Source organism: Podarcis erhardii (genome assembly GCF_964252035.2).
Source record: "Podarcis erhardii genome assembly, chromosome: 15".
In the NCBI taxonomy this organism is placed as follows: Eukaryota; Metazoa; Chordata; class Lepidosauria; order Squamata; family Lacertidae; genus Podarcis; species Podarcis erhardii.
Window position 1 is genome coordinate 44,870,698 of NC_138505.1, and position 27,960 is coordinate 44,898,657.

Sequence of the window (27,960 nt, forward strand, 5' to 3'; positions counted from 1 at the left end):
CTGGGAGTCTTCCTTGTAGAATTTTAAGCATAACCTTGCTAGCATCCTTACCACTTTTGTCCTTTATTATGGTAATCTTTGGACGAAATGTTACTTTCATATCTCCAGTTTTCTTGAACAAATCTCTGGTTCTTCCCATTCTGTTGTTTTCCTCTATTTCTTTGCATTGCTCATTTAAGAAGGCCTTTTTGTCTCTCTTTGCGATTTTTTGGAAATCTGCATTCAATTTCCTGTATCTTTCACTATCTCCCTCACATTTTGCTTGCCTTCTCTCCCCCACTATTTGTAAGGCCTTGTTGGACAGCCACTTTGCTTTCTTGCATTTCCTTTTCATTGGGATGTTTTTCGTTGCTGCCTCCTGTATAATGTTGCGAGCCTCCATCTATAGTTCTTCAGGCACTCTGTCCAGCAAATCTAAATCCTTAAACCTGTTCCTCACTTCCACTGTGTATTCATAAGGGATTTGATTTAGATTGTATCTTACCGCCCCAGTGGTTTTTCCTACTTTCTTCATTTTTTAAAAATATAATATTTATTACTTTTCCAACAATTTAAACACTACAAAACAGAAAAACAATACAATACAATACAAAAACACTACATAACACTAACACATTAAACTAACAAAACAAAACAAAAACAGTTTAAAACACATCAAATAATTTCAGTATCTTATCTTTCATTCACTTATTTCCGCGACCTCCTCACACCTCCCTTTTTGTATTCCACTTCTATTAATTGTTTCAGCAATTCCTTTCCATCTTCCTCTGTTTTCTATCCTATAATTATCTTAACACATTCTAACCTTATTTTTTCCTTTAATACTCTATTAATCCGTTTATACTTAATTCCTTATAACATTTCTACTAAAGCCATATAACTTCATTCCAACATTTTTCTAACATTCATTAATTTCACAATATTTCCGTAAATAATCTTTAAACCTTTTCCAGTCTTCTTCCACCAACTCTTCTCCCTGGTCTCGGATTCTGCCAGTCATTTCCGCCCGTTCCATGTGGTCCATCAACTTCATCTGCCATTTTTCCCGGGTGGGTAAATCTTGTGTCTTCCAATACTTTGCGATGTGTATTCTTGCTGCTGTTGTTGCATACATTAAAAATGTTCTATCCTTCTTTGGCACCTATTGGCCGACCATGCCCAGGAGAAAGGCCTCTGGTTTCTTCAGGAAGGTATATTTGAATACCTTTTTCATTTCATTATAAATCATTACCCAGAATGTCTTAATCCTTGGGCATGTCCACCAAAGGTGAAAGAATGTACCATCAGTCTCATTACATTTCCAACATTTATCGTCGGGTAAATGATAATTTTTTGTAAGCTTGACTGGTGTCATGTACCACCTGTAAATCATTTTCATTAAGTTTTCTCTTAGGGCATTACATGCCGTGAATTTCATGCCTGTGGTCCATAATTGTTCCCAGTCAGCCATCATTATGTTGTGTCCAACATCTTGTGCCCATTTAATGATATCAGATTTCACCATTTCATCCTGAGTGTTCCATTTCAACAGCAAGTTATACATTCTTGACAAATTCTTGATTTTTGAGTCTAACAATTCTGTTTCCAATTTTGATTTTTCCACCTGGAAGCCAACTTTTTTGTCCAAATTGTATGCCTCTATGATTTGATAATAATGGAGCCAATCTCGCACTTTATTTTTCAATTTTTCAAAACTCTGCAATTTTATTCTGTCTCCATCTTGTTCCAAAATTTCCCAATATTTCGGCCATTTGTCCTCCATATTGAGTTTTTTTCTGTGCCTTCGCTTCCATTGGTGACAACCATCTTGGGGTTTTCTTTTCTAACAAATCCTTATATCTTATCTAAACATCAAACAATGCTTTTCTAACAATATGATTTTTAAAAGCTTTGTGTGCTTTTACCTTATCATACCACAAATATGCATGCCAACCAAAAACATTATTGAAACCTTCTAGATCCAACACGTCAGTGTTTTTTTTCTTTTTTTAAAAAAATAAATAATATTTATTACTTTTCCAACAATTTAAACACTACAAATAAAAAAACAATACAATACAATAAAAAAAAAATACAATACAATACAAAAACACTACATAACAGTAACACACTAAACTAAAAAACAAACAAACACAATTTAAAACACATCAAACAAATTCAGTATCTTATCTTTCATTCACTTATTTCCGCGACCTCCTCGCACCTCCCTTTTTGTATTCCACTTCTGTTAATTGTTTCAGCAATTCCTTTCCATCTTCCTCTGTTTTCTGTCCTGTAATTATCTTAACATATTCTAACCTTATTTTTCCCTTTAATACACTAATAATCTATTTGTACTTAGTTCCTTATAACATTTCTACTAAAGCCATATAACTTCATTCCAACATTTTCCTAACATTCATTAATTTTACAGGATTTCTGTAAATAGTCTTTAAACTTTTTCCAGTCTTCTTCCACCGACTCTTCTCCCTGGTCTCGGATTCTGCCAGTCATTTCCACCAATTCCATGTAGTCCATCAACTTCATCTGCCATTCTTCCCGGGTGGGTAAATCTTGTGTCTTCCAATACTTTGCGATGAGTATTCTTGCTGCTGTTGTTGCATACATTAAAAATGTTCTATCCTTCTTTGGCACCAATTGGCCAACCATGCCCAGGAGAAAGGCCTCTGGTTTCTTCAGGAAGGTATATTTGAATACCTTTTTCATTTCATTATAAATCATTACCCAGAATGTCTTAATCCTTGGGCATGTCCACCAAAGGTGAAAGAATGTACCATCAGTCTCATTACATTTCCAACATTTATCGTCGGGTAAATGATAATTTTTTGTAAGCTTGACTGGTGTCATGTACCACCTGTAAATCATTTTCATTAAATTCTCTCTTAGGGCATTACATGTCGTAAATTTCATACCTGTGGTCCATAACTGTTCCCAGTCAGCCATCATTATGTTATGTCCAACATCTTTTGCCCATTTAATCATAGCAGATTTCACCGTTTCATCCTGAGTGTTCCATTTCAGCAACAAGTTATACATTCTTGACAAATGCTTAGTTTTTGGATCTAATAATTCTGTTTCCAATTTTGATTTTTCCACCTGGAAGCCAACTTTTTTGTCCAAATTTTATGCCTCCATTATTTGGTAATAATGGAGCCAATCTCGCACTTTATTTTTCAATTTTTCAAAGCTCTGCAATTTTATTCTGTCACCATCTTGTTCCAAAATTTCCCAATATTTCGGCCATTTGTCCTCCATATTGAGTTTTTTCTGTGCCTTCGCTTCTATTGGTGACAACCATCTTGGGGTTTTCTTTTCTAACAAATCCTTATATCTTATCCAATCATTGAACAGTGCTTTTCTAACAATATGGTTTTTAAACGCTTTATGTGCTTTTACCTTATCATACCACAAATATGCATGCCAACCAAATGCATTATTGAAACCTTCTAGATCCAGCATGTCAGTGTTTTCAAGAAGCAGCCATTCTCTCAGCCAGCAAAAAGCAGCTGATTCATAGTAAAGTTTAAGGTCTGGCAGGGCAAATCCACCTCTTTCTTTAGCATCAGTTAATATCTTAAATTTTATTCTAGGCTTCTTGCCCTGCCAGACAAATCTAGAAATATCTTTCTGCCACTTCTTGAAACAATCCATCTTGTCCAGAATTTGCAATGTTTGAAACAAAAACAACTTGGCAATACATTCATTTTTATCACAGCAATTCGGCCTAACAATGATAACTTCAAATTTGACCATATTTCTAAGTCCCTTTTCACTTCAATCCAACATTTTTCATAATTATCCTTAAATAAGTTCACATTCTTAGCAGTCATGTTAACCCCTAAATATTTCACTTTCTTAACCAATGTTAGTCCTGTCTCCTCCTGAAACTTCTCTCTCTCATTCACAGTTAAGTTTTTCTCTAAAACCTTAGTTTTCATCTTGTTCAACTTAAAACCTGCTACCTGTCTGAATTCTTGAATCAGTTCCAGTACTCTTTTAGTACTAGATTCTGGCTCCTGTAAAGTCAATACTAAATCATCAGCAAATGCTTTCAGTTTGTACTGTTTAGTACTGTTTAGATCCCAGTTGTATACCTTTAACCTCTTGGTCCTTTCTAATCATATTTACCAAAACCTCAAGGACCGATATAAAGAGCAATGGAGAAATTGGGCAGCCTTGTCGTGTCCCTTTCTCAATCCTAAACTCTTCTGTCACTACATTGTTCACAATTAATTTTGCCTTTTGTTCTGAATAAATTGCACCTATACCATTTTCAAAACCTTGACCTACCCCCATCCCCTGTTGATTCTTCTTCATAAAACAATAAATGTTGTCAAAGGCCTTCTCTGCATCTACAAAAATCAAAACTGCCTTAGTATCGATATTCACTTGTAATTTTTCTAGAATATTAATTATATTCCTCGTATTATCAGACAAATGTCTGCCCGGGAGAACACCTTTTTTAATCTTTTAGCCAAAATATCTGCAAAAAAATTGTAATCCACATTAAGCAGCAATATGGGGCGGTAATTCTTAAGCTGTGTCTTTTCAGTCTCTGTTTTCGGTATAAGTGTAATATAAGCTTCCTTCCACGACTCTGGTGCCCTTTTCCCCTCCAATATTTCATTACAGACTTCCTTCAATGGTTGTATTAACCATTCTTTCAAAGGTCTGTAATATCTTGAAGTCAAACCATCCAGTCCTGGAGATTTACCTAATTGCATGTTCTGGATGGCCCCTTCCACTTCCTGATCTGTTATTTTGTAATTCAACATTAGCTGGCTTTCCTGAGAGATTTTATGTAGTCCATTTATTTTCAAAAATCGATCAATATCCATTTCTTTCTGCTTCTCCTGTGTATAAAGTTGTTTAAAATACCTCTGAAAACACTTCCTAATCTCCACTGGGTTCTGTATATTCTTTCCTTCCACTTCCAAATTAGTAATAGTATTAAGTTTTTGTCTTTTTTTCATTTGCCAGGCCAACAATTTTCCACACTTATTTGCCGATTCAAATGTCTTTTGCCTCATCTGTTTAATCTTCCATTCTATTTCCTGATTCATCAGCTTCGTATATTGTACTTGGTATAACTTTATCTCTTTCAGGATCTCCTGTGACTTTGGTTTTGCTCTCAGTTTCTTCTCTCCTTCCTTTATTTTCTCCAGGATTTTATCCTTTTTTTCATTTTGAGTTCTCTTCTTAACTGCATTCTGTTGTATTAAAAATCCTCTCATAACCGCTTTACTTGCGTCCCAAATTATTCTTTTTTTCCACTGTAGTAGTCATATTTATCTCAAAATAGTCTCTCAGACTTTTTTGGGCCTTCTTGGTCACTTCTTCATTCCTGAACAATGTATCGTTCATCCTCCATCTAAAGGAACCAATTGGCGTCAATTTAATTTCCATCTTCACAGCATTATGGTCAGAACAAGTTTTGGGGCAAATCTCCACTTTGCTAGTCTTCGGAACCAGTCCTCTAGTTATCCAAATTTGGTCAATTCTTGTCCATGTCATTTTAGCCTCAGAGAAGAAAGTTCCCTCTCTTCCCCGAGGACTCTTCATTCTCCAAATGTCAACTAAGTCCATATTTTCAGTCATGTCAAAAAAGGTTTTTGGTAGTCTACCATCTTTAGTGACTACCTGTCTCTGTGCCTTGTCCATATTTGTAGACACCACTCCATTCATATCTCCCATCAAAATCATATTATAGTCCATATAATCCATCAGAGTCTCATGTAACTTCTTAAAGAACTCCGATTTTCCTTCATTTGGTGCATAGATGCCTACTATCAAGAACTGCTCTCCTTGTGATTGAATTTCAATTGCAACAAATCTTCCTTGGTCATCTTTGAATATAAATTTCGGTGATAGGCTCTCCTTTGCATAAAGGACCACTCCTCTTTTTTAAACTTTATCTGATGAGATAAATTCATGGCCCAATCTTTTATTACTCAATATCTTCCTGTGTAGCCTTATCACATGTGTTTCTTGTAAACAGTTCAAGTCCAATTGTTCTTTTTTCAATAAATGAGACTCTCCGCCTTTTTTCTGGGGAGTTCAGTCCATTTACATTCCAGCTCAAAACTTGCAACGCCATGATGTAATTACACTGATATTCCTCCAACTGCGCCCAATGCTTGCTCTTCTGTTGGTGGTGTTGGTGACACGTTCACTGGGGGATCCAATCCAAAGGGTAATGCTGATATATCCAATATTCCTCTATTTGGTGATCCGATGCTCTTTGCTCTAGTCCTCTATCTGGTGATCTTCTATCCGATGCTCGTGGCCCTTTTCCAAGTTCCTTCTGCAGATCTTCTTCGTATTTATACAAAACTTTACTTTATCTTCTACTGATCTTATTTTTATTTTCCTTCCTTTGAAACTGAAAGATAGACCTTGTGGAAACTCCCACCTAAAGATGATTTTATTCCTTCTCAGCAGGGCAACCAAGTCTCTGTAGTTAGGCCTAAGATCCAAGAGATATTTCGGGATGTCTTAAAAAATTTCCACTCTTGACTGTTGTACTTCTAAGTTCTTCTGGTAGTGCCAACCCAATATTCTGTCTCTCTCTTCTTTGATTTGGAGGGTAATCAAGCAATCTCTTATTCTATTCTTCTCTTTTTTCCCTCCTCTTCCAAGTCTGAAGGCCTTCACAATTCTAAACTCTTCTCGGCCCAAGTCCAAGTCCCAAAAGTTGGCAAATTCCTGCGTGAGAAAGTCTATCAAACTTTCCTTCTCCAATTCAGGTAAAGCTCTGATCAAACTTTCCTTCTCCAATTCAGGTAAAGCTCTGATCCTCAGATTTGTCTGTTTTTCTTTAAGTTCAATCATAGCAAGCTTCAACTTATGGTCATCAAGTTGCCTCTGTAGGGCTGGGACTCTCTCTCTCTCCAGTTGTGTTACTTTACATTCCACAGCAACAGCTTTTTCCCTGGCTTCCTCCGCAGTCTGCTGTATCAAAGTAGATTCCTGTATCAATTTCTGAATGGTTTCTGTACTGGTATTCACCTTTTGACCCAGATTATTTATACTAAATCAATTTTAGTGGTTGCCACATCCACTTTCTTGTTAAGCTGTTACAATGAATCATTTATCTTGCTTAATGCAACCGCTAAGGCCTCTTCTGTTGACATTCCTCTTGATTTTGAGTATGCTGGTACAGCAGCTGAAGAGGCAGGGGGGCTGATGTTGAGGCTCTCCTGGGTTGCTGCAAAGTCTTCCCAGACCTTAATGTTTTTTCAGGAATTGACTGGTCTGTTTTTTCCTTTCCATTTGCCATAACACTTAAAAGATTCAAGGTCAGTCCCAGAGTCACACAGTTTTTTATCTTGCAGCTGGAAATTTCCCCAGCCCAGCACTTGTAACAGTTTCAAAAGCTTCCTCTAGGGGGAAACAGTTTCTATTTATATTAATCCGTAATGTCCCCTTTTAAACACAGTTCAAACAATGAAGTTAGTTTCAATTTTCAGTTACTTTTACTCCTTTTTAAGAGCAGACAGAGACAGTGGAAACAATGTATTTCTCTTATTTAGCTAGCTGTCAATGAACATTCTAATCACTGTCAATGAACGTCAGTCCTGCTACCAGCCCGTTTCCAGGGTCGGAGCAGTGGTATTTTAACTCTCTTCGCTCTCTCCTGCAGACATGCTCCGTCCAAAACTCCCTCCCCCCTTCTCCGGCCTCCAAGGGGGGTTTAATGTTTTTTACCAATGGAAATTTAGTCCTTTACAATAGGCTTTCAAAGACTTCAGCTTGCAGCCTCGTTGCTTCAGTCTAGTTACAAAAGGGGAAGGCGGACTTCCTGTGTTGAACCTCCCCGTTTCGATACCAAATTAGACGTTTAAAAATTCAATTCTCCTGCTTCAGCTCTACTCATGGGTAGTTGCTTTAAAGTCAAATTGTCCACAAGAAAAAAGTCAGCGCTCTCCGGCAACAGCATAGCGGCTTCGCTCCGTGGAAGAAGCAGTCAAATCTAAGCACCGTGCCGCTCACCCCACGTCGCTCCGGATACCTGAAACCGGGTTTCCCCGCGGGTAGGGGAGGTGCAAAGGGTGCCCGCCGAATCCCATGTTCACAGGCTTCACCCGCCTGTGATTTTTAATGGGTCTCCAGATTCCCAGTCAGAAGGGGCTGCGGCGGCAGCGCAGGACTTCGAGGCTTTGACAGCCAGAAGGGGCAGCGGCAGCAGTGCAGGCCGTCGAGGCTTTGACAGCCAGAAGGGGCAGCGGCAGCAGCGCAGGTTGTCGACCCTTTGACAGCCAGAAGAGGCATAGGCAGCAGCACAGTTCATTAAGGCTTTGACAGCCAGAAGAGGCAGCGGCAGCAGTGCAGGCCGTCGAGGCTTTGACAGCCAGAAGGGGCAGCGGCGGCAGCGCAGGTCGTCAACCCTTTGACAGCCAGAAAAGGCAAAGGCAGCAGCACAGTTCATTAAGGCTTTGACAGCCAGAAGAGGAAGAGGCAGCAGCGCATATCGTCGAGGCTTGACAGCCAGAAGGGGCAGCAGCGGCAGCGAAGATCGTCGAGGCTTTGACAGCCAGAAGAGGCAGACAGCAGCGCATATCGTTGAGGCTTTGACAGCCAGAAGAGGCTGTGGCAGCAGCGCAGATCGTTGAGGCTTTGACAGCCAGACGGGGCAGCGGCAGCAGCAAAGGTCATCGAGTCTCTGACTTCCAGAAGAACCAGAGGCAGCAGCACAGGTTGTCGAGGCTTTGACAGCCAGAAGGGGCAGAGGCGGCAGCACAGGTTGTCGAGGCTTTGACAGCCAGAAGGGGCTGCGGCAGCAGTGCAGGTCGTCGAGGCTTTGACAGCCAGAAGAGGCAGACAGCAGCGCATATCGTTGAGGCTTTGACAGCCAGAAGAGGCTGTGGCAGCAGCGCAGATCGTTGAGGCTTTGACAGCCAGAAGCGGCTGCGGCAGCAGCGCAGGTCATTGAGGCTTTGACAACAAGAAAAGGAAGAGGCAGCAGCGCAGGTCATCGAGGCTTTGACAGCCAGAAAAAGAAGAGGCAGCAGCACAGATTGTCTAGGCTTTGACAGCCAGAAGAGGCAGAGGCAGCAGCGCAGATCGTCGAGGCTTTGACAGCCAGAAGCAGCAGAGGTAGCAGCGCAGATCGTCGAGGCTTTGACAGCCAGAAGCAGCAGAGGCAGCAGGTCGTCGAGGCTTTGACAGCCAGAAGCGTTAGCAGCGCAGGTTGTCAAGGCTTCGACAGCCAGAAGAGGCGGAGGCAGCAGTGCAGGTCATCGAGGCTTTGACAGCCAGAAGGGGCTGTGGCAGAAGAGCAGGTCGTTGAGGCTTTGACAGCCAGACGGGGCAGCGGCAGCAGCAAAGGTCATCGAGTCTCTGACTTCCAGAAGAACCAGAGGCAGCAGCACAGGTTGTCGAGGCTTTGACAGCCAGAAGGGGCAGAGGCGGCAGCACAGGTTGTCGAGGCTTTGACAGCCAGAAGGGGCTGCGGCAGCAGTGCAGGTCGTCGAGGCTTTGACAGCCAGAAGAGGCAGACAGCAGCGCATATCGTTGAGGCTTTGACAGCCAGAAGAGGCTGTGGCAGCAGCGCAGATCGTTGAGGCTTTGACAGCCAGAAGCGGCTGCGGCAGCAGCGCAGGTCATTGAGGCTTTGACAACAAGAAAAGGAAGAGGCAGCAGCGCAGGTCATCGAGGCTTTGACAGCCAGAAAAAGAAGAGGCAGCAGCACAGATTGTCTAGGCTTTGACAGCCAGAAGAGGCAGAGGCAGCAGCGCAGATCGTCGAGGCTTTGACAGCCAGAAGCAGCAGAGGTAGCAGCGCAGATCGTCGAGGCTTTGACAGCCAGAAGCAGCAGAGGTAGCAGGTCGTCGAGGCTTTGACAGCCAGAAGCGTTAGCAGCGCAGGTTGTCAAGGCTTCGACAGCCAGAAGAGGCAGAGGCAGAAGTGCAGGTCGCTGAGGCTTTGAAAGCCAGAATGGGCAGCAGCAGCAGCGCAGGTTGTCGAGTCTTTGACAGCCAGAAGAGGCGGAGGCAGCAGTTCAGCTCATCGAGACTTTGACAGCCAGAAGAGGCAGATACAGCAGCGATGATCGTTGAGGCTTTGACAGCCAGAAGCGACAGAGGCAGATGCACAGGTCGTCGAGTCTTTGACAGCCAGAAGGGGCAGCGGCAGTAGCGCAGGTCGTCGAGGCCTTGACAGCCAGAAGCATCAGTGTCAGCAGCGCAGGTCGTCAAGGCTTTGACAGCCAGAAGAGGCGGAGGCAGCAGAGCAGGTTGTCGAGTCTTTGACAGCCAGAAGAGGCGGAGGCAGCAGTTCAGCTCATCGAGACTTTGACAGCCAGAAGAGGCAGAGGCAGCAGCGCTGATTGTTGAGACTTTGACAGCCAGAAGGGGCAGCGGCAGCAGCGCATATCGTTGAGGCTTTGACAGCCAGAATGGGCAGCAGCAGCAGAGCAGGTTGTCGAGACTTTGACAGCCAGAAAAGGAAGAGGCAGCAGCACAGTTCGTCGAGGCTTTGACAGCCGGAAGAGGCCGAGGCAGCAGCGCATATCGTTGAGGCTTTGACAGCCAGAAGAGGCTTTGGAGCAGCGCAGATCGTTGAGGCTTTGACAGCCAGAAGGGGCTGCGGCAGCAGCGCAGGTCTTCGAGGCTTTGACAAGAAGAAAAGGAAGAGGCAGCAGCGCAGGTCGTCGAGGCTTTGACAGCCAGAAAAGGAAGAGGCAGCAGTGCAGGTCGTCCAGGCTTTGACAGCCAGAAGAGGCAGACGCAGCAGCACAGATTGTCGAGGCTTTGACAGCCAGAAGAGGCAGAGGCAGCAGCGCAGATCGTCGAGCCTTTGACAGCCAGAAGCGGCAGAGGCAGCAGCGCAGATCGTTGAGGCTTTGACAGCCAGAAGCGTCAGCAGCGCAGGTTGTCAAGGCTTTGACAGCCAGAGGAGGCGGAGGCAGCAGTGCAGGTCATCGAGGCTTTGACAGCCAGAAGAGGCAGAGGCAGCAGCGTAGATCGTTGAGGCATTGACAGCCAGAAGGGGCAGCGGCAGCAGCACAGGTCGTCAAGGCGTTGACAGCCAGGAGAGTCAGAAGCAGCAGAACAGGTCGTCGAGGCTTTAACAGCCAGAAGGGGCAGTGGCACCAGCGCTGGTCGTCGAGGCCTTGACAGCCAGAAGCATCAGTGTCAGCAGCGCAGGTCGTCAAGGCTTTGAAAGCCAGAAGAGGCGGAGGCAGCAGTGCAGGTTGTCGAGGCTTTGACACCCAGAAGAGGCAGAGGCAGCAGTGCAGGTCATCGAGGCTTTGACAGCCAGAAGAGGCAGACTCAGCAGCACAGGTCGTCGAGGCTTTAACAGCCAGAAGAGGCATAGGCAGCAGCACAGTTCATTAAGGATTTGACAGCCAGAAGAGGCAGCGGCAGCAGCGCATATCGTTGAGGCTTTAACAGCCAGAAGGGGCAGCGGAAGAAACGCAGGACATCGAGGCTTTGACAGCCAGAAGAGGCAGAGGCAGCAGCGCATATCGTCGAGGCTTGACAGCCAGAAGAGGCAGAGGCAGCAGTGCAGATCGTCGAGGCTTTGACAGGCAGAAGGGGCAGTGGCAGCAGCGCAGGAAGTTGAGGCTTTGACAGCCAGAAGGGGCAGCGGCAGTAGCGCAGATCGTTGAGGCTTTGAAAGCCAGAAGGGGCAGCGGCAGCAGCACGGGACGTCAAGGCTTTGACAGCCAGAAGAGGCAGAGACAGCAGCGCATAACGTTGAGGCTTTGACAGCCAGAAGAGGCTGTGGCAGCAGTGCAGATCGTTGAGGCTTTGACAGCCAGAAGGGGCTGCGTTAGCAGCGCAGGTCATCGAGGCTTTGACAACAAGAAAAGGAAGAAGCAGCAGCGCAGGTCATCAAGGCCATGACAGCCAGAAAAGGAAGAGGCAGCAGCACAGGTTGTCGAGGCTTTGACAGCTAGAAGAGGCAGAGGCAGCAGTGCAGATCGTCGAGGCTTTGACAGGCAGAAGGGGCAGTGGCAGCAGCGCAGGAAGTTGAGGCTTTGACAGCCAGAAGGGGCAGCGGCAGTAGCGCAGATCGTTGAGGCTTTGAAAGCCAGAAGGGGCAGCGGCAGCAGCACGGGACATCAAGGCTTTGACAACCAGAAGAGGCAGAGACAGCAGCGCATAACGTTGAGGCTTTGACAGCCAGAAGAGGCTGTGGCAGCAGTGCAGATCGTTGAGGCTTTGACAGCCAGAAGGGGCTGCGGTAGCAGCGCAGGTCATCGAGGCTTTGACAACAAGAAAAGGAAGAGGCAGCAGCGCAGGTCGTCGAGGCTTTGACAGCCAGAAGTGGCAGAGGTAGCAGCGCAGATCGATGAGGCGTTGACAGCCAGAAAGGGCAGCAGCAGCAGGTCGTCAAGGCTTTGACAGCCAGAAGCGTCAGCAGCGCAGGTTGTCAAGGCTTCGACAGCCAGAAGAGGCGGAGGCAGCAGTGCAGGTCATCGAGGCTTTGACAGCCAGAAGGGGCTGTGGCAGAAGAGCAGGTCGTTGAGGCTTTGACAGCCAGACGGGGCAGCGGCAGCAGCAAAGGTCATCGAGTCTCTGACTTCCAGAAGAACCAGAGGCAGCAGCACAGGTTGTCGAGGCTTTGACAGCCAGAAGGGGCAGAGGCGGCAGCACAGGTTGTCGAGGCTTTGACATCCAGAAGGGGCTGCGGCAGCAGTGCAGGTCGTCGAGGCTTTGACAGCCAGAAGAGGCAGACAGCAGCGCATATCGTTGAGGCTTTGACAGCCAGAAGAGGCTGTGGCAGCAGCGCAGATCGTTGAGGCTTTGACAGCCAGAAGCGGCTGCAGCAGCAGCGCAGGACCTTGAGGCTTTGACAACAAGAAAAGGAAGAGGCAGCAGCGCAGGTCATTGAGGCTTTGACAGCCAGAAAAAGAAGAGGCAGCAGTGCAGGACCTTGAGGCTTTGACAGCCAGAAGAGGCAGAGGCAGCAGCGCAGATCGTCGAGGCTTTGACAGCCAGAAGCAGCAGAGGTAGCAGCGCAGATCGTCGAGGCTTTGACAGCCAGAAGGGGCAGCGGCAGCAGGTCGTCGAGGATTTGACAGCCAGAAGCGTTAGCAGCGCAGGTCATCGAGGCTTTGTCAGCCAGAAAAAGAAGAGGCAGCAGTGCAGGACCTTGAGGCTTTGACAGCCAGGAGGGTCTGTGGCAGCAGCGCAGATCGTTGATGCTTTGACAGCCAGAAAAGGAATAGGCAGCAGTGCAGGTCGTCGAGGCTTTGACAGCCAGAAGAGGCAGAGGCAGCAGCGATGATCGTTGAGGCTTTGACAGCCAGAAGCGACAGAGGCAGCAGCACAGGTCGTCGAGTCTTTGACAGCCAGAAGGGGCAGCGGCAGCAGAGCAGGTCGTTGAGGCTTTGACAGCCAGACGGGGCAGCGGCAGCAGCAAAGGTCATCGAATCTCTGACTTCCAGAAGAAGCCGAGGCAGCAGCACAGGTTGTCGAGGCTTTGACAGCCAGAAGGGGCAGAGGCGGCAGCACAGGTTGTCGAGGCTTTGACAACAAGAAGGGGCTGCGGCAGCAGTGCAGGTCGTCGAGGCTTTGACAGCCAGAATAGGCGGAGGCAGCAGCGCAGGTCGCTGAGGCTTTGACAGCCAGAATGGGCAGCAGCAGCAGCGCAGGTTGTCGAGTCTTTGACAGCCAGAAGACGCGGAGGCAGCAGTTCAGCTCATCGAGACTTTGACAGCCAGAAGAGGCAGAGGCAGCAGCGCATATCGTTGAGGCATTGACAGCCAGAAGGGGCAGCGGCAGCAGAGCAGGTTGTCGAGACTTTGACAGCCAGAAAAGGAAGAGGCAGCAGCACAGGTCGTCGAGGCTTTGACAGCCAGAAGAGGCAGAGGCAGCAGCGCATATCGTTGAGGCTTTGACAGCCAGAAGGGGCTGTGGCAGCAGCGCAGATCGTTGAGGCTTTGGCAGCCAGAAGGGGCTGCGGCAGCAGCCGAGGTCTTCGAGGCTTTGACAACAAGAAAAGGAAGAGGCAGCAGCGCAGGTCGTCGAGGCTTTGACAGCCAGAAAAGGAAGAGGCAGCAGTGCAGGTCGTCCAGGCTTTGACAGCCAGAAGAGGCAGAGGCAGCAGCACAGATTGTCGAGGCTTTGACAGCCAGAAGAGGCAGAGGCAGCAGCGCAGATCGTTGAGGCTTTGACAGCCAGAAGCGTCAGCAGCGCAGGTTGTCAAGGCTTTGACAGCCAGAGGAGGCGGAGGCAGCAGTGCAGGTCGTCGAGGCTTTGACAGCCAGAAGAGGCAGACAGCAGCGCATATCGTTGAGGCTTTGACAGCCAGAAGAGGCTGTGGCAGCAGCGCAGATCGTTGAGGCTTTGACAGCCAGAAGCGGCTGCAGCAGCAGCGCAGGACCTTGAGGCTTTGACAACAAGAAAAGGAAGAGGCAGCAGCGCAGGTCATTGAGGCTTTGACAGCCAGAAAAAGAAGAGGCAGCAGTGCAGGACCTTGAGGCTTTGACAGCCAGAAGAGGCAGAGGCAGCAGCGCAGATCGTCGAGGCTTTGACAGCCAGAAGCAGCAGAGGTAGCAGCGCAGATCGTCGAGGCTTTGACAGCCAGAAGGGGCAGCGGCAGCAGGTCGTCGAGGATTTGACAGCCAGAAGCGTTAGCAGCGCAGGTCATCGAGGCTTTGTCAGCCAGAAAAAGAAGAGGCAGCAGTGCAGGACCTTGAGGCTTTGACAGCCAGGAGGGTCTGTGGCAGCAGCGCAGATCGTTGATGCTTTGACAGCCAGAAAAGGAATAGGCAGCAGTGCAGGTCGTCGAGGCTTTGACAGCCAGAAGAGGCAGAGGCAGCAGCGATGATCGTTGAGGCTTTGACAGCCAGAAGCGACAGAGGCAGCAGCACAGGTCGTCGAGTCTTTGACAGCCAGAAGGGGCAGCGGCAGCAGAGCAGGTCGTTGAGGCTTTGACAGCCAGACGGGGCAGCGGCAGCAGCAAAGGTCATCGAATCTCTGACTTCCAGAAGAAGCCGAGGCAGCAGCACAGGTTGTCGAGGCTTTGACAGCCAGAAGGGGCAGAGGCGGCAGCACAGGTTGTCGAGGCTTTGACAACAAGAAGGGGCTGCGGCAGCAGTGCAGGTCGTCGAGGCTTTGACAGCCAGAATAGGCGGAGGCAGCAGCGCAGGTCGCTGAGGCTTTGACAGCCAGAATGGGCAGCAGCAGCAGCGCAGGTTGTCGAGTCTTTGACAGCCAGAAGACGCGGAGGCAGCAGTTCAGCTCATCGAGACTTTGACAGCCAGAAGAGGCAGAGGCAGCAGCGCATATCGTTGAGGCATTGACAGCCAGAAGGGGCAGCGGCAGCAGAGCAGGTTGTCGAGACTTTGACAGCCAGAAAAGGAAGAGGCAGCAGCACAGGTCGTCGAGGCTTTGACAGCCAGAAGAGGCAGAGGCAGCAGCGCATATCGTTGAGGCTTTGACAGCCAGAAGGGGCTGTGGCAGCAGCGCAGATCGTTGAGGTTTTGGCAGCCAGAAGGGGCTGCGGCAGCAGCCGAGGTCTTCGAGGCTTTGACAACAAGAAAAGGAAGAGGCAGCAGCGCAGGTCGTCGAGGCTTTGACAGCCAGAAAAGGAAGAGGCAGCAGTGCAGGTCGTCCAGGCTTTGACAGCCAGAAGAGGCAGAGGCAGCAGCACAGATTGTCGAGGCTTTGACAGCCAGAAGAGGCAGAGGCAGCAGCGCAGATCGTTGAGGCTTTGACAGCCAGAAGCGTCAGCAGCGCAGGTTGTCAAGGCTTTGACAGCCAGAGGAGGCGGAGGCAGCAGTGCAGGTCATCGAGGCTTTGACAGCCAGAAGAGGCAGAGGCAGCAGCGTAGATCGTTGAGGCATTGACAGCCAGAAGGGGCAGCGGCAGCAACACAGGTCGTCAAGGCGTTGACAGCCAGGAGAGGCAGAGGCAGCAGCACAGGTCGTCGAGGCTTTAACAGCCAGAAGGGGCAGCGGCACCAGCGCAGGTCGTCGAGGCCTTGACAGCCAGAAGCATCAGTGTCAGCAGCGCAGGTCGTCAAGGCTTTGACAGCCAGAAGAAGCGGAGGCAGCAGTGCAGGTTGTCGAGGCTTTGACACCCAGAAGAGGCAGAGGCAGCAGTGCAGGTCATCAAGGCTTTGACAGCCAGAAGAGGCAGAGGCAGCAGCACAGGTCGTCGAGGCTTTAACAGCCAGAAGGGGCAGCGGCACCAGCGCAGGTCGTCGAGGCTTTGACAGCCAGAAGCATCAGTGTCAGCAGCGCAGGTCGTCAAGGCTTTGACAGCCAGAAGAGGCGGAGGCAGCAGTGCAGGTTGTCGAGGCTTTGACAGCCAGAAGAGGCAGAGGCAGCAGCACCAATCGTCGAGGCTTTGACAGCTAGCAGGGGCAGCGGCAGCAGGTCGTCGAGGCTTTTACAGCCAGAAGCGTCAGCAGCGCAGGTTGTCAAGGCTTTGACAGCCAGATGAGGCAGAGGCAGCAGCGCAGATTGTTGAGGCTTTGACAGCCAGAAGGCGCAGCGGCAGCAGCACAGGTCGTCAAGGCTTTGACCGTCAGAATGTGCTGCAGCAGCAGCGCAGATCGTCGAGGCTTTGACAGCCAGAAGGGGCAGCGGCAGCAGCACAGGTCATCGGGGCTTTGACAGCCAGAAAAGGAAGAGGCAGCAGCGCAGATCGTTGAGGCTTTGACAGCCAGAAGGGGCAGCGGCTATTGCGCAGGTCGTCGAGTCTTTGACAGCCAGAAATGGAAGAGGCAGCAGTGCAGGTCGTCGAGGCTTTGACAGCCAGAAGAGGCAGAGGCAGCAGCGCAGATTTTCGAGGCTTTGACAGCCAGAAGGGGCTGCGGCAGCAGCTCAGATCTTCGAGGCTTTGACAGCCAGAAAAGGAAGAGGCAGCAGCGCAGGTCGTCGAGGCTTTGACAGCCAGACAGGGCAGCGGCAGCAGCGCAGGTCATCGAGGCTTTGCCCGTCAGAATGTGCTGCAGCAGCAGCGCAGGTCGTTGAGGCTTTGACAGCCAGACAGGGCAGCGGCAGCAGCAGCAGCACAAGTGGTCTCACTGGCAGAGCCTAAGTGACACCAGATAAAGTTGAGCAATGGACTCAATCCTGATATTCACCTGAGATGGTGGTGCTTTGTTTTGACCCCCAGGCTTGTTGTGACCCATGGAAGGTATAGAGCTGCTGCCCCCCCCCCCTTATCAGACAACAAATATCATGTATTTCATAAGCATATATTTTCATGGTTTTACAGTTTTAGTGTGAGCTCAGTTTCTAAAAAGCACCTCTTGAACGGGTTATTTTGGGATTGATTCAGGTTGGCCCCCAAAGCAGCTCACTTCAAATCAATGGTCTCCAGCAAGAAGCACCCACCACGCATGACCCCTCCTGCCCCTTCTCATCCCAACGTGGCTGCAGCAGAAGCTAGGCTGGTGCTTCCATTTGGAACTATGGAGTTCTCTGCTGGTTTCTGGTGGGCCTGGACCCCGCCTTCCAACCTCTAGGGCTGGGCATGGCCCTCCCAATCTAACTCACCTCTGCTCTCACAGTCAGGTACATTTTGGTTGGAAAGGGAAGGAAAGAGTATGAGCTGGTTGGAATCATGCTGAACCAAACACATCCTAAGCTGGGTCTGAACTGCAGGAGGGTTTGGACTTGGCTCATAAAGAGCATGAGATGACGCTTGAAACTGGAGAAATCTCTTCAGTTCAAAGACTTAGTGGCCTCAATAAATATATGAAAAAAGCTTATTTGGACGAGCAAAGAATTATTGTTGTTGTTGTTGTTGTTGTTGTTGTTGTTGTTGTTATGTCTCCCCACCCCGATACATAGCGGAACAAAGAGAAAAAAAGATATATAATAAACCAGCAGACATACAAAAATCAATCTTTAAAGCAGGCAAAAATAAATACATATGAACTTATACCAGCTTTAAGGTGTTTCCAATAGTACATATAAAAATGTAATTTTAAGAAAAATCTTAGCCTTCCAAAGGTGAAGACTTGCTCATCCATTAACGGAATACCTGTATGATTGCTGCCTGCAGTAACTTGCGCGCTAGGTCATGGAAGTGTCTGTATCAGAGTCGGACATCCCCTAAGTTGGAGCAAAGCCACTGTAAGTGCATCTTTTATTATGTATACATTCATCTTCTATCAAAAAAACACTGTCCATATATATTAGACATGATAGCAGTGAATGCAGTTGAAGTTGTACAATTAAATAAAAAATGTGTAAATACTAAAGAACATTTGACAGTTAAATTGTGAGGAATAAAGAAACCATTAGAAACATTAGAACAGGCATTCCCTGTTTCCAGTTCCTACCTCCAAGTAAAACGCCATGCCAATGGCTTTCTTCTTGTTGTTCGGACAGCACATATATTTCCGTGCCAATCGGGCAATCCTATTATACTGTTCTGTTGAGGAGGTGAACAAAGTCCTGAAACATAAGAGTAAGAGACAAAGTATTCACAAGTCTGAAGCTGGCAGGAAGAACCACCCAGCGTTCCTGCACAACAACCACCACCACCAGGTTACTTGAACGCTGAGCAGAGCCTCCCGCCTGCATTCGCTCCCTAAGATGCACACACATTTCCCCTTACTTTTTAGGAGGGGGAAAGTGTGTCTTATAGAGTGAACAATATGGTACATTTTCTGAAATAAATAAGAAGTTTATCCCCATTTCCCCAGAAAGCAGGCCTTGCTCTTCATGCCTCACCTGCCAGTCCTTTTCACCTTCTTACCTTGCCAGAAGACGAATGCCTTTGAAAAAGCTTTCTGGACTTGACAGCATATCCCAGCAGCTTTGCAACCCCAAAACCTCAAAATCGTCAAGGTATTCAACACGCCCAATCAGTTGTTTCAGGGCCTGCACAGCGGTCCTGAGTCAAGTGAAGGAATTAAGAATATTATATTTTAAAAATTTGTATACTGCCCTTCACCCGTAGATCTCCGGGCAGTTCACAACATAAAAATGCAAGTTAAAAAGCACAAAATACAGAATAAAAACAAGAACCAAAGCAAACCAATAACTCCTCTCCCTCTAACAAACACAGTTGAAAGGGCATAGGAGGTTAATCAGCCAATGGCCTGATTGAAGAGGACCATTTTTGCCTGGCATCTAAAGGCACCAGGCAAGCCTCCCTGGGGAGAGCAACCCACTAATGGGGAGCCACCACAGAAAAGGCCCCTTCTTGTGTGGAGGAGGCATGTGAAGAGGGGCTTCCGATGATGAGCGCAAGGTCTGGGTAGGTTCATCTGGGGAGTTTTAGGTCCTTGACATCTTGCAGTCCAACCCCAACCATCACCCCCTGCAGCCTCCCCCATGTTTCCAGCACAAGCGGCAACCTTTCGGCTGTGATGGAGACTTAAGGTTTCATGACACGTGAGTCCCACCACACCCAAATCAGCCCATCGTGCGGGAGAGTCTCCAACATCCTCTCCCATCCTAGTGTCCTTCAGATGTTTTGGGCTACAATAACTCCCATCTTCAGCCCCGTTGTGCTGGCTGGGGCTGGTGGGAGTTGTGGTCCAAAGTGACTGAAGAGCACAGGGGTTGGGGAAGCCTGGGTCTCCTAGCTATCTAACCTAAGCAGAACCTCCATGTCCAAATGAAGCCTATCTCTTGGGGGAGAGCTGAGCCATCACCACTATGGGTCAGAGAGAGAAGGGAGGGCCCCCCCAAATGCATTAGCAGGTCCCTTACATCAGTGGATCGAGATGCGAAGAGGGCTCCGGGATTAGACTTGCCGCCCTCGAACCTCTTCTTCTCGCCTCATGGACAAAACAGATCTGAGTGCTAAGTGCAAACAGCAGGTGGTGGAACATGCTCTTCAGGATACCTGCAGCCTCAGGGAACGACAGGATATGACACAGAGCGTTGGTAGCCTGGAGGGACAAGGACAGGAGAACGGCATTCAGCAGAGGTCATCGTCAGATCAAGATCTCAGACTCAGACGCGACTCAGAGCCCCGGTCCATTTCCCTCAGTGTTGTCTACACTGACTAGCAGTGGCTGTCCAGGGTTTCAGGCAAGGAACTCCCCGACATGGAGATGCTGGGGCCCTTCTGCATACAAAGCAGGTGCTCACAGGATGGACCACTTATTAAGATGCACCCCCCTCCCAGCAAGAAGCCCCCAGCCCCATCCAGCTCCCATTCAAAACAATCCAGGAGAGAGAAACTGAGTGGTTTCGTACCGCCATTGGCATTTGAGAAGTGCTGCGTCGCCTGGAAGTGACTTCCGCTTTGGGGTCTTCATCCTGCAGCCTTTTCAGGAGAGGTCTCAGCAGCTTGACGCTGGAATACTGATCAGCGACCAAGGCCTTCCAGATCACCGTGGCACTTCTGCAATTTTTCAAAACAGAATTTTTCCCTTTTCCTTTTCTTAAAAAAAGTCAGGCCTTTGATATTTTCTTTATATTGCACATACATTAGCAAAGAAAGAAACCACAACTCGGAGCACAATTTTTTGCAAGTACGAAATTCAATATAAATAAATATAAATTAAGAAACCCCTTAAATCTACCCCTCCCCATTTTCACATCACAAAAACTTACTCATCACACTCCATCGAACAGTCCAACAGGCTGTCTACGACCGGCTGCATGCGCTTGGTGGCTAGGCTGACAAGAGCCGAAAGTGTCACTTCCTTAGTGCGGGTGTCGGGGATCTGGTGGAGACGGTTGTAAATCTCCTTCACAACCATAGGCAGCTGGAAGAAGATAAAAGAAGACCAGGATGAGAAAGTGTGGTGAACCTGTTTCTATTTTGCTTAATGTATGTAGGGTTTGGTGTCAGCGTTACTCGTGCCGGTTCTCTGCCGTTCACTTGTGTTCCTTTGGTGGTGAGAGAGGTTGGGGTTGGCCTAGGGTGTGGTTGTTTGTTTGTGGTTGGCTGTGGTGATCTTTGTTTTGAATCAATTCCAGTACCCTTTTGGTACTAGATTCTGGCTCCTGCAAAGTCAATACTAAATCGTCAGCAAATGCTTTCAGTTTGTACTGTTTAGCACCCACTTGTATGCCTTTAACCAATTGGTCCTTTCTGATCATATTTAACAAAACCTCCAGGACCGATATAAAAAGCAATGGAGAGATTGGGCAACCTTGTCGTGTTCCTTTCTCAATCTTAAACTCTTCTGTCACTGCATTGTTCACAATTAATTTTGCCTTTTGTTCTGAATAAATTGCACCTATACCATTTTCAAAACCTTGACCTACCCCCATCCCCTGTAGATTCTTCTTCATAAAACTCCAAGAAATGTTGTCAAAGGCCTTCTCTGCATCCACAAAAATCAAAACTGCCTTAGTATTGATATTCACTTGTAATTTTTCTAGAATATAAATTATATTCCTCGTATTATCAGACAAATGTCTGCCCGGGAGAAAGCCCGCTTGGTCTTTATGAATTTCTTCTACTAACACCCTTTTTAATCTTTTAGCCAAAATATCTGCAAAAATTTTGTAATCTTCCATTCTATTTCCTGGTTCATCAATTTCATATATTGTACTTGATATAACTTTATCTCTTTCAGGATCTCCTGTGATTTTGGTTTTGCTCTCAGCTTCTTCTCTCCTTCCTTTATTTTTTCCAAGATTTTATCCTTTTTTTCATTTTGGGTTCTCTTCTTGTTGACGACTCTTAACGACTGCAATAGGTCTTACAGGAAAAAGCAGGAAAGAGACTGGAAAGAGAAGCTGCTGAATTGCAACTTATTACCAAACTTAAAACCATGGAGAGACCTGGTCTGAACAAAGACATTGGATTCTTATCTCATTATACATGACAAAGCCACTTTTCACCTTCTCACCCCTTGCTTTTTCCTGTAAGACCTATTGCAGTCGTTAAGAGTCGTCAACAGGCTCATCACAGCTATCTGCCAATCACCCATTCCCACCACCCTTCTGAGTAATACCCATCCCCACCTTCTCACTATATAAAAGGGTCTGGTGACTTCTGTTTCAGTGTATTTGAAGAAGTGTGCATGCACACAAAAGCTCATACCTAGAACTAACTTAGTTGGTCTTTAAGGTGCTACTGGAAGGAATTTTTTGTTTTGACTATGGCAGACCAACACGGCTACCTATCTGTAACTCCCCCACAACAAACACTCTGCGAGGTGAGTGGGGCTGAGAGACTTCAAAGAAGTGTAACTGGCCCAAGGTCACCCAGCAGCTGCATGTGGAGGAGCGGAGACGCGAACCCGGTTCCCCAGATTACGAGTCTACCACTCTTAACCACTACACCACACTGGCTCTTCTTACTTCCCACACAATGCCTTCTTACTTCCCAGAAACAAGCTAATTCTAAGTCCGAAGAGAATGTTTGATTTAGAGGAAACCTGCTCCCCCTGCCTCCGTTTTGAGCCTTACGTCCTCCATTTCCATGCCGCATTCCTCAAGGAAGGACCTCAGGAGCTTTCCTGCAGCCTGAGAGACGGCTCTGTCTTCCACTGTCAGGTTGTCAATCGCCTTCAACACGACTTCGTTGATCTGGCTGGGCGTGAGGTGCTCCCCAAAAGCCTGGCACAAAGAAGAAAGAAGAGGGAGTTTTCTTCTGCTCCACACTCTGACCACGTTTCAGTAGTCCAAGGGTGCCTTCACAAACCAAGTGAAAGACATCTCCACTCTGCCTTGAGAGGGTTGAACTAAGTGACCCCCACGTCCCTTCCAACTCTACAATTTGGTGATTCTATTTATGTGTTTATTTAAGTAGCTGAAAGATTTTACAACAAACCAAACTAAAAGTCAGGTGACGCCTTGCTATTTTCGATCCACATCTTAAATTGGTTATGACATTGGAACATGAAGAGGTTCAATCTAAAATCAGACTAGAAAATTTAAAAAAAAAATCCCTCCAGGAACAGAGAGGGTGAATAATAGTGTCTATCCGTTATATAACCAATGCCTAACAGACTGGGTGGGAACCTGCCGGCTGTGTGTTTTGTTCTTAATATACAACAAAAACACCCACCACAAGGTTGGCATAGTCCATTGGCTTGGCAGTGCCTTGTGAAAGATGCATCGAATGAGTCAACTTTTCCTATTCTTTTTCCGCCCTGAGGAGCCCAAGGTGGCAATGCATGGTTCTCTCTCCTCCCCGTTTTAGTCTCATGAGGTAGGTTAGACTGAGAGACTGTGACTGACTCGTGAGTGGGGATCTGAACCCTAGGTCTCCCAGCACCTGGTAGAATTTCAATAAGTAGAATTCTGCATGCAGTTTAGGCTACCGGGCACTTGTCTTTGAGCAATTTATTCTAATACAATGCATTTCTGAATGTTATTTACACTAATAGCTCACGCATGGATTTTTTTACACACTGTTTGGCATTGCGAAATTCAAGGACATGTGAATTTCAAAGGCGGGTTGTGTTTCAGTTCTCCTGTTGTTTCTGAAAGCCTTGATCTGATAGCTTTGGCTTCCAGTGTGAACTGCTCTGAATCTCTCCCTCATCCCTAGAAGGCGTGGGCTGCCTGAGGGCAGGCTGAAGTTGGTGGGGCAGGGCCCCGTTGGCCCGAGTGAGCAAATCTTTGCTAACTGGGAGTGGCTGCGGTCTTAGCAATAAAGAGTACAAAAGGCCACCCCTACCTTGGCCACTTTTGCGATGTTGTAGTGGAAGAGAGAGGGCCCAGGGATGAAGAAGTCTTCTCGGACCCATCTGACCATGTTGCCTTTCTTATTTTTATTCCTCCTCTTCTCCAGTTCCTTACCTAAGCAGGGTCGGGTTTTGGAATATGCATGCAAAAGAACCCAGCATTAGTGCTCCCTGCTCAAAACCTCCAGTTTTCCCGCTGGGACCAACAAAAACAATTATTGGTTTCACCTCAAAAATTATAATTCGGAATTGGAAAAAAGGTTCAGAAGGGGGCAACCAAAAGGACTGGGGTGCTTGTGGAGCAAATGCTGGTTGCAGCATTTGGGGGGCGGTTCCGTTTAGAAAAACGGCGAGGAAGAGGAGACACAATGTATGGCTTGGAGAAAGTGGAGAGAGAAAGCTTTCTCTCTTGCCCTCATAACATGAGAACAACTGGACCTCCAATGAAACTGAAGTTTCAGGATGGTCCTTCTTCTTGCAATGCACAGCTAAACTCTGGAACTCCCTGCCACAGGAGGCACTGATGGCCACGGACCAAGATGGCTTTCAAAGAAGATGAGGCAAATTCATGGAAGAGAAGGCTACCCATGGCTATTAGCCAGGATGGCTATGCTCTGCCTCCATGGTCAGAGGCAGCAAAGTACAGGAGTAGAAAGAGCTTGAATTCTGCTTGCTGGCTTCCCACAAGCATCTGATCAACCCCTGTGGGAACAGGATGCTGGACTGGGCTGGGCCACTGGTCAGGTCCAGAAGGCTTTTCTGATGAACATCAGCAGTGAATTCCTCCCCCAAGACTGCCCTCTCATCTCTGGCCAACGGGGTGTTGGCGTTAGGCCAGTGCTAGCACAATTCTGGCCCTCCTGAACTCCCTGATCAACCCCAGCAGCAGCCAGCATGGGCAACACTCAGGGATGATGGGAGTTGGAGCAGCCTCTGGAGGGCTACAGATCTCCCACCCTGCGGCTTACAAGAAACCAGCCATTTCCCAGCATCCCCCTCACCCATTTTGGCTATCATGATGTAATGGAGATGGTACAAGGCCTCTGCTGACTGCAGGCCAATCTCCTTCACGTTGTCTGCGAGGTGAAGGGACAAGAGCGCCACCAGCTGTCCAAGAAGGGGGAAATCCTGGGATACCTAAGAAGTGGAGAGAGAGAGATGCACAGTCAGCCCTTGTCCCACAGAGCCCAGCAAGAGAAAACCGTCTGGCATGCTTTCAGAAGAAGAAGAAGAAGAGTTTGGATTTGATTTATTTATTTTTTAATGGATTTTTATTAAGATTTTAAAGGTTAGAAAAAAAAGATAAACAAATATCAATTTAATAAAAAAACAAAAACAAAACAGACAATTAAAAAAAACAAATCAAACCTTTACATAACTGTCAGAGCTGCCTCTAGGTCCCAGCTCACAGAGGACCAACGCCAGGCTGATGTTATGTACAAAAGTCTTTATTGAAGTTTAATTTCCATTTCAAAGCCAGGGCGTGCAGCCCTACGTCTAGACTCTAGATCGGCGAAGTCCCGTCTGAGTCTCCGCCCCTTCCACACCAGTTTAAGATCCTAGCACTGCTCCACCTCCTGCGCTGCACTCTTCTCCTCTGGGTCCTCCTGCCCGCTGGGGCATTGCCCTTTCTGGACTCTTCCGACGCTGAGTCGCTTAGCTCCTCCCCCTGCCTCCGGCGTGCTTTAGGACCCGGTTCCCAATCCTCACTCTCTGCTGTCCCGCGCTCCTGTACATTTGAACTTGCTTCTCGCGCCAACCCAGTGACCTTTCTCCTAACCATTACACTACCACAATAACTGTCAGGGGCTCAGGAGCAGAGGCACAGGGGAGAGAGGAAATGGAGAGCGAAGGGGAGGAATCTGAGGGCAGCGTAGGGGAGTATGAAAGTGGCCCGAGAGATTCCATGAGCTTCTCCAGCGAATCAGAAGATTCCCAGAGGGGGGCGCCGATGGCCAGTGCAAGGGGGGTCCCAGGGGGGACACACCAGAAGCAAGGGGCCAGCGGGGACTCCCAAAGCAGCAGCGGGAGATCAGGACCAGCTCCTCCACCAGAGCGTGGTTTGGGGAAAGAGTCCCATGTATCAGGGCCAGCTTCTCCTCCAGCAGGGAGAGAAGATGAATCAGGGCTGGCCACGCCTCTATCGCAGAGTGAGGGAACGGAGGGGAAGTCAGGTCCAGCTAGCCTCTCCGAAGGGGGAAGCAGTGACAGGAGCAGTGTAACGGTCAGGAGGAAGGTTGCCGGCTGGGCGCGCGCGCCAAGTGCGAATGTACAGGCGCGCGGAACAGCAGGAAACCCGGATTGGGAACCAGGTCCTAAAGCTCGCCGGAGGGAGGGGGAAGACTCAGGGGACTCAGCGTCAGAAGAGTCTAGAAAGGGCGAGACCCCAGCGGACAGGCGGGCCCAGAGGAGAAAAGAGCAAAGGAAGAGGTGGAGCAAGGCTAGAGTCTTAAACTGGTGTCGGGGGGAAGGAGATTCAGACGGAGCTTCAGCGGTCTAGAGTTTGAGACGTAGAGCTACGCGCCGCGGCTTTGAAATCGAAACTGAACTTCAATAAAGACTTTTGTATATAACAACGAACTGGCGTTGGTCCTTTGTGAGCTGGGACCTCGGGCAGCTCTGACAATAACTTTCTTTCCTTTACTTATTTCCTTGACTTCCTCACACCTCCCTTTTTTGTATTCTAGTTCAATTAGATATTTCAGCAAATCCTTTCCATCTTCGTTTTTATCCTAATAATTTATCTTAACATACTATAATTTTACATTCTCTTCTTTCACCAATTAACAATCCATTTTTACTTAGACCTTTATATCATTTCTGCTAAAACCACATAACTTCATTCCAACATCCTTCTAACATTCCTTAATTTTACAATGTTTCTGTAGATAAACTTTAAATTTCTTCCAATCTTCTTCCACCAACTCTTCTCCTTGGTCTCGGATTCTGCCAGTCATTTCTGCCAGTTCCATATAGTCCATCACCTTCATCTGCCATTCTTCCCAGGTGGGTAGACCTTGTGTCTTCCAATATTTTGCAATGAGTATTCTTGCTGCTGTTGTGGCATACATAAAGAAAGTTCTATCCTTCTTTGACACCAATTGGCCAACCATGCCCAGGAGAAAGGCCTCTGGTTTCTTCTGAAAGGTATACTTAAATACCTTTTCATTTCATTATAGATCATCTCCCAGAAAGTCTTAATCCTTGGGCATGTCCACCAAAGGTGAAAAAATGTACCCTCAGTCTCTTTACATTTCCAACATTTATTATCGGGCAAATGATAAATTTTTGCAAGCTTGACTGGTGTCATGTACCACCTGTAAATCATTTTCATTATGTTTTCTCTTAGGGCATTACATGCCGTGAATTTCATGCCTGTGGTCCATAACTGTTCCCAGGCAGCCATCATAATGTTATGTCCAACATCTTGTGCCCATTTAATCATAGCAGATTTCATTTCATCCTGAGTATTCCATTTCAACAGCAAGTTATACATTCTTGACAAATTCTTAGTTTTAGGATCTAACAGTTCTGTTTCCAATTTTGATTTTTCCACCAGAAAGCCAATTTTCTTATCCAAATTGTAAGCCTCCATTATTTGGTAATAATGAAGCCAGTCTCGTACTTTGTTTTTTAGTTTTTCAAAACTCTGCAGTTTTAATCTGTCCCCTTCTTGTTCCAAAATTTCCCAATATTTCGGCCAATTGGCCTCCATATTGAGCTTTTTCTGAGCCTTTGCTTCCATTGGTGACAACCACCTTGGAGTTTTGTTTTCAAGCAAATCCTTATATCTTATCCAGACATTAAACAGTGCTTTCCTGACAATATGGTTTTTAAACGCTTTATGTGCTTTGACCTTGTCATACCACAGATATGCATGCCACCCAAATACATTATTAAAACCTTCTAGGTCCAAAATGTCTATGTTTTCAAGAAGCAGCCATTCTCTCAGCCAACAAAATGCGGCTGATTCATAATAAAGCTTAAGGTCTGGCAGGGCAAAACCACCTCTTTCTTTAGCATCAGTTAGTATCTTAAATTTCTTGCCCTGCCAGACAAATCTAGAGATATCTTTCTGCCACTTCTTGAAACAATCCATTTTGTCCAAAATTTGCAGTGTTTGAAACAAAAACACCATCCTTGGCAATACATTCATTTTTATCGCAGCAATTCAGCCTAGCAATGATAACTTCAAATTTGTCCATATTTCTAGATCCTTTTTCACTTCCGTCCAACATTTTTCATAATTATCTTTAAATAAATTCACATTCTTAGCAGTCATGTTAACCCCTAAGTATTTCACTTTCTTAACCAATGTTAATCCTGTCTCCTTCTGAAACTTCTCTCTCTCAATCACTGTTAGATTTTTCTCTAAAACCTTAGTTTTCAACTTATTCAACTTAAATCCTGCGAGCGGTTGCCGAACAACTCCAGGCA

The 27,960-nt window shown here is 47.2% G+C and overlaps 2 protein-coding genes across 2 annotated transcripts in view; both read right to left on the reverse strand.

Moving 5' to 3' along the window:
* Nucleotides 1-20,089: 20,089 nt before the first annotated feature.
* Nucleotides 20,090-24,488, reverse strand: LOC309330625 (maestro heat-like repeat-containing protein family member 7). Its single transcript, XM_081842333.1, has 3 exons — nucleotides 23,517-24,488; nucleotides 22,301-22,450; nucleotides 20,090-20,643 (listed from the first exon to the last, which is right to left on the reverse strand). The coding sequence occupies exons 1-3, from the start codon at nucleotides 23,592-23,594 to the stop codon at nucleotides 20,485-20,487; spliced, it is 387 nt and encodes a 128-aa protein (XP_081698459.1). The 5' UTR covers nucleotides 23,595-24,488; the 3' UTR covers nucleotides 20,090-20,484.
* The window catches only part of LOC309329779 (uncharacterized protein), a gene marked incomplete at its 3' end in the record, with an annotated part of 29,642 nt that continues 25,366 nt past the window's right edge, over nucleotides 23,685-27,960 (reverse strand). The window contains exons 7-8 of the mRNA XM_081840790.1: nucleotides 24,525-24,660; nucleotides 23,685-23,719 (exon numbers count right to left, since the gene is read on the reverse strand). Coding sequence (XP_081696916.1) covers nucleotides 23,685-23,719; nucleotides 24,525-24,660 — 171 coding nt within the window. The remainder of the gene's footprint in view (nucleotides 23,720-24,524; nucleotides 24,661-27,960) is intronic.

What these genes read in the sequence shown, in the direction of transcription:
- LOC309330625 (XM_081842333.1), bottom strand. Translation starts at nt 23,594, where the DNA reads ATGGTCAGATGGGTCCGAGAAGACTTCTTCATCCCTGGGCCCTCTCTC. An exon ending in ACATCGCAAAAGTGGCCAAG is followed by an intron (nt 22,451 to 23,516) that starts GTAGGGGTGGCC and finishes TCTTTGTGCCAG; the next exon opens with GCTTTTGGGGAGCACCTCAC. An exon ending in GCGGCATGGAAATGGAGGAC is followed by an intron (nt 20,644 to 22,300) that starts GTAAGGCTCAAA and finishes ATCTTCTTCCAG; the next exon opens with CTGCCTATGGTTGTGAAGGA.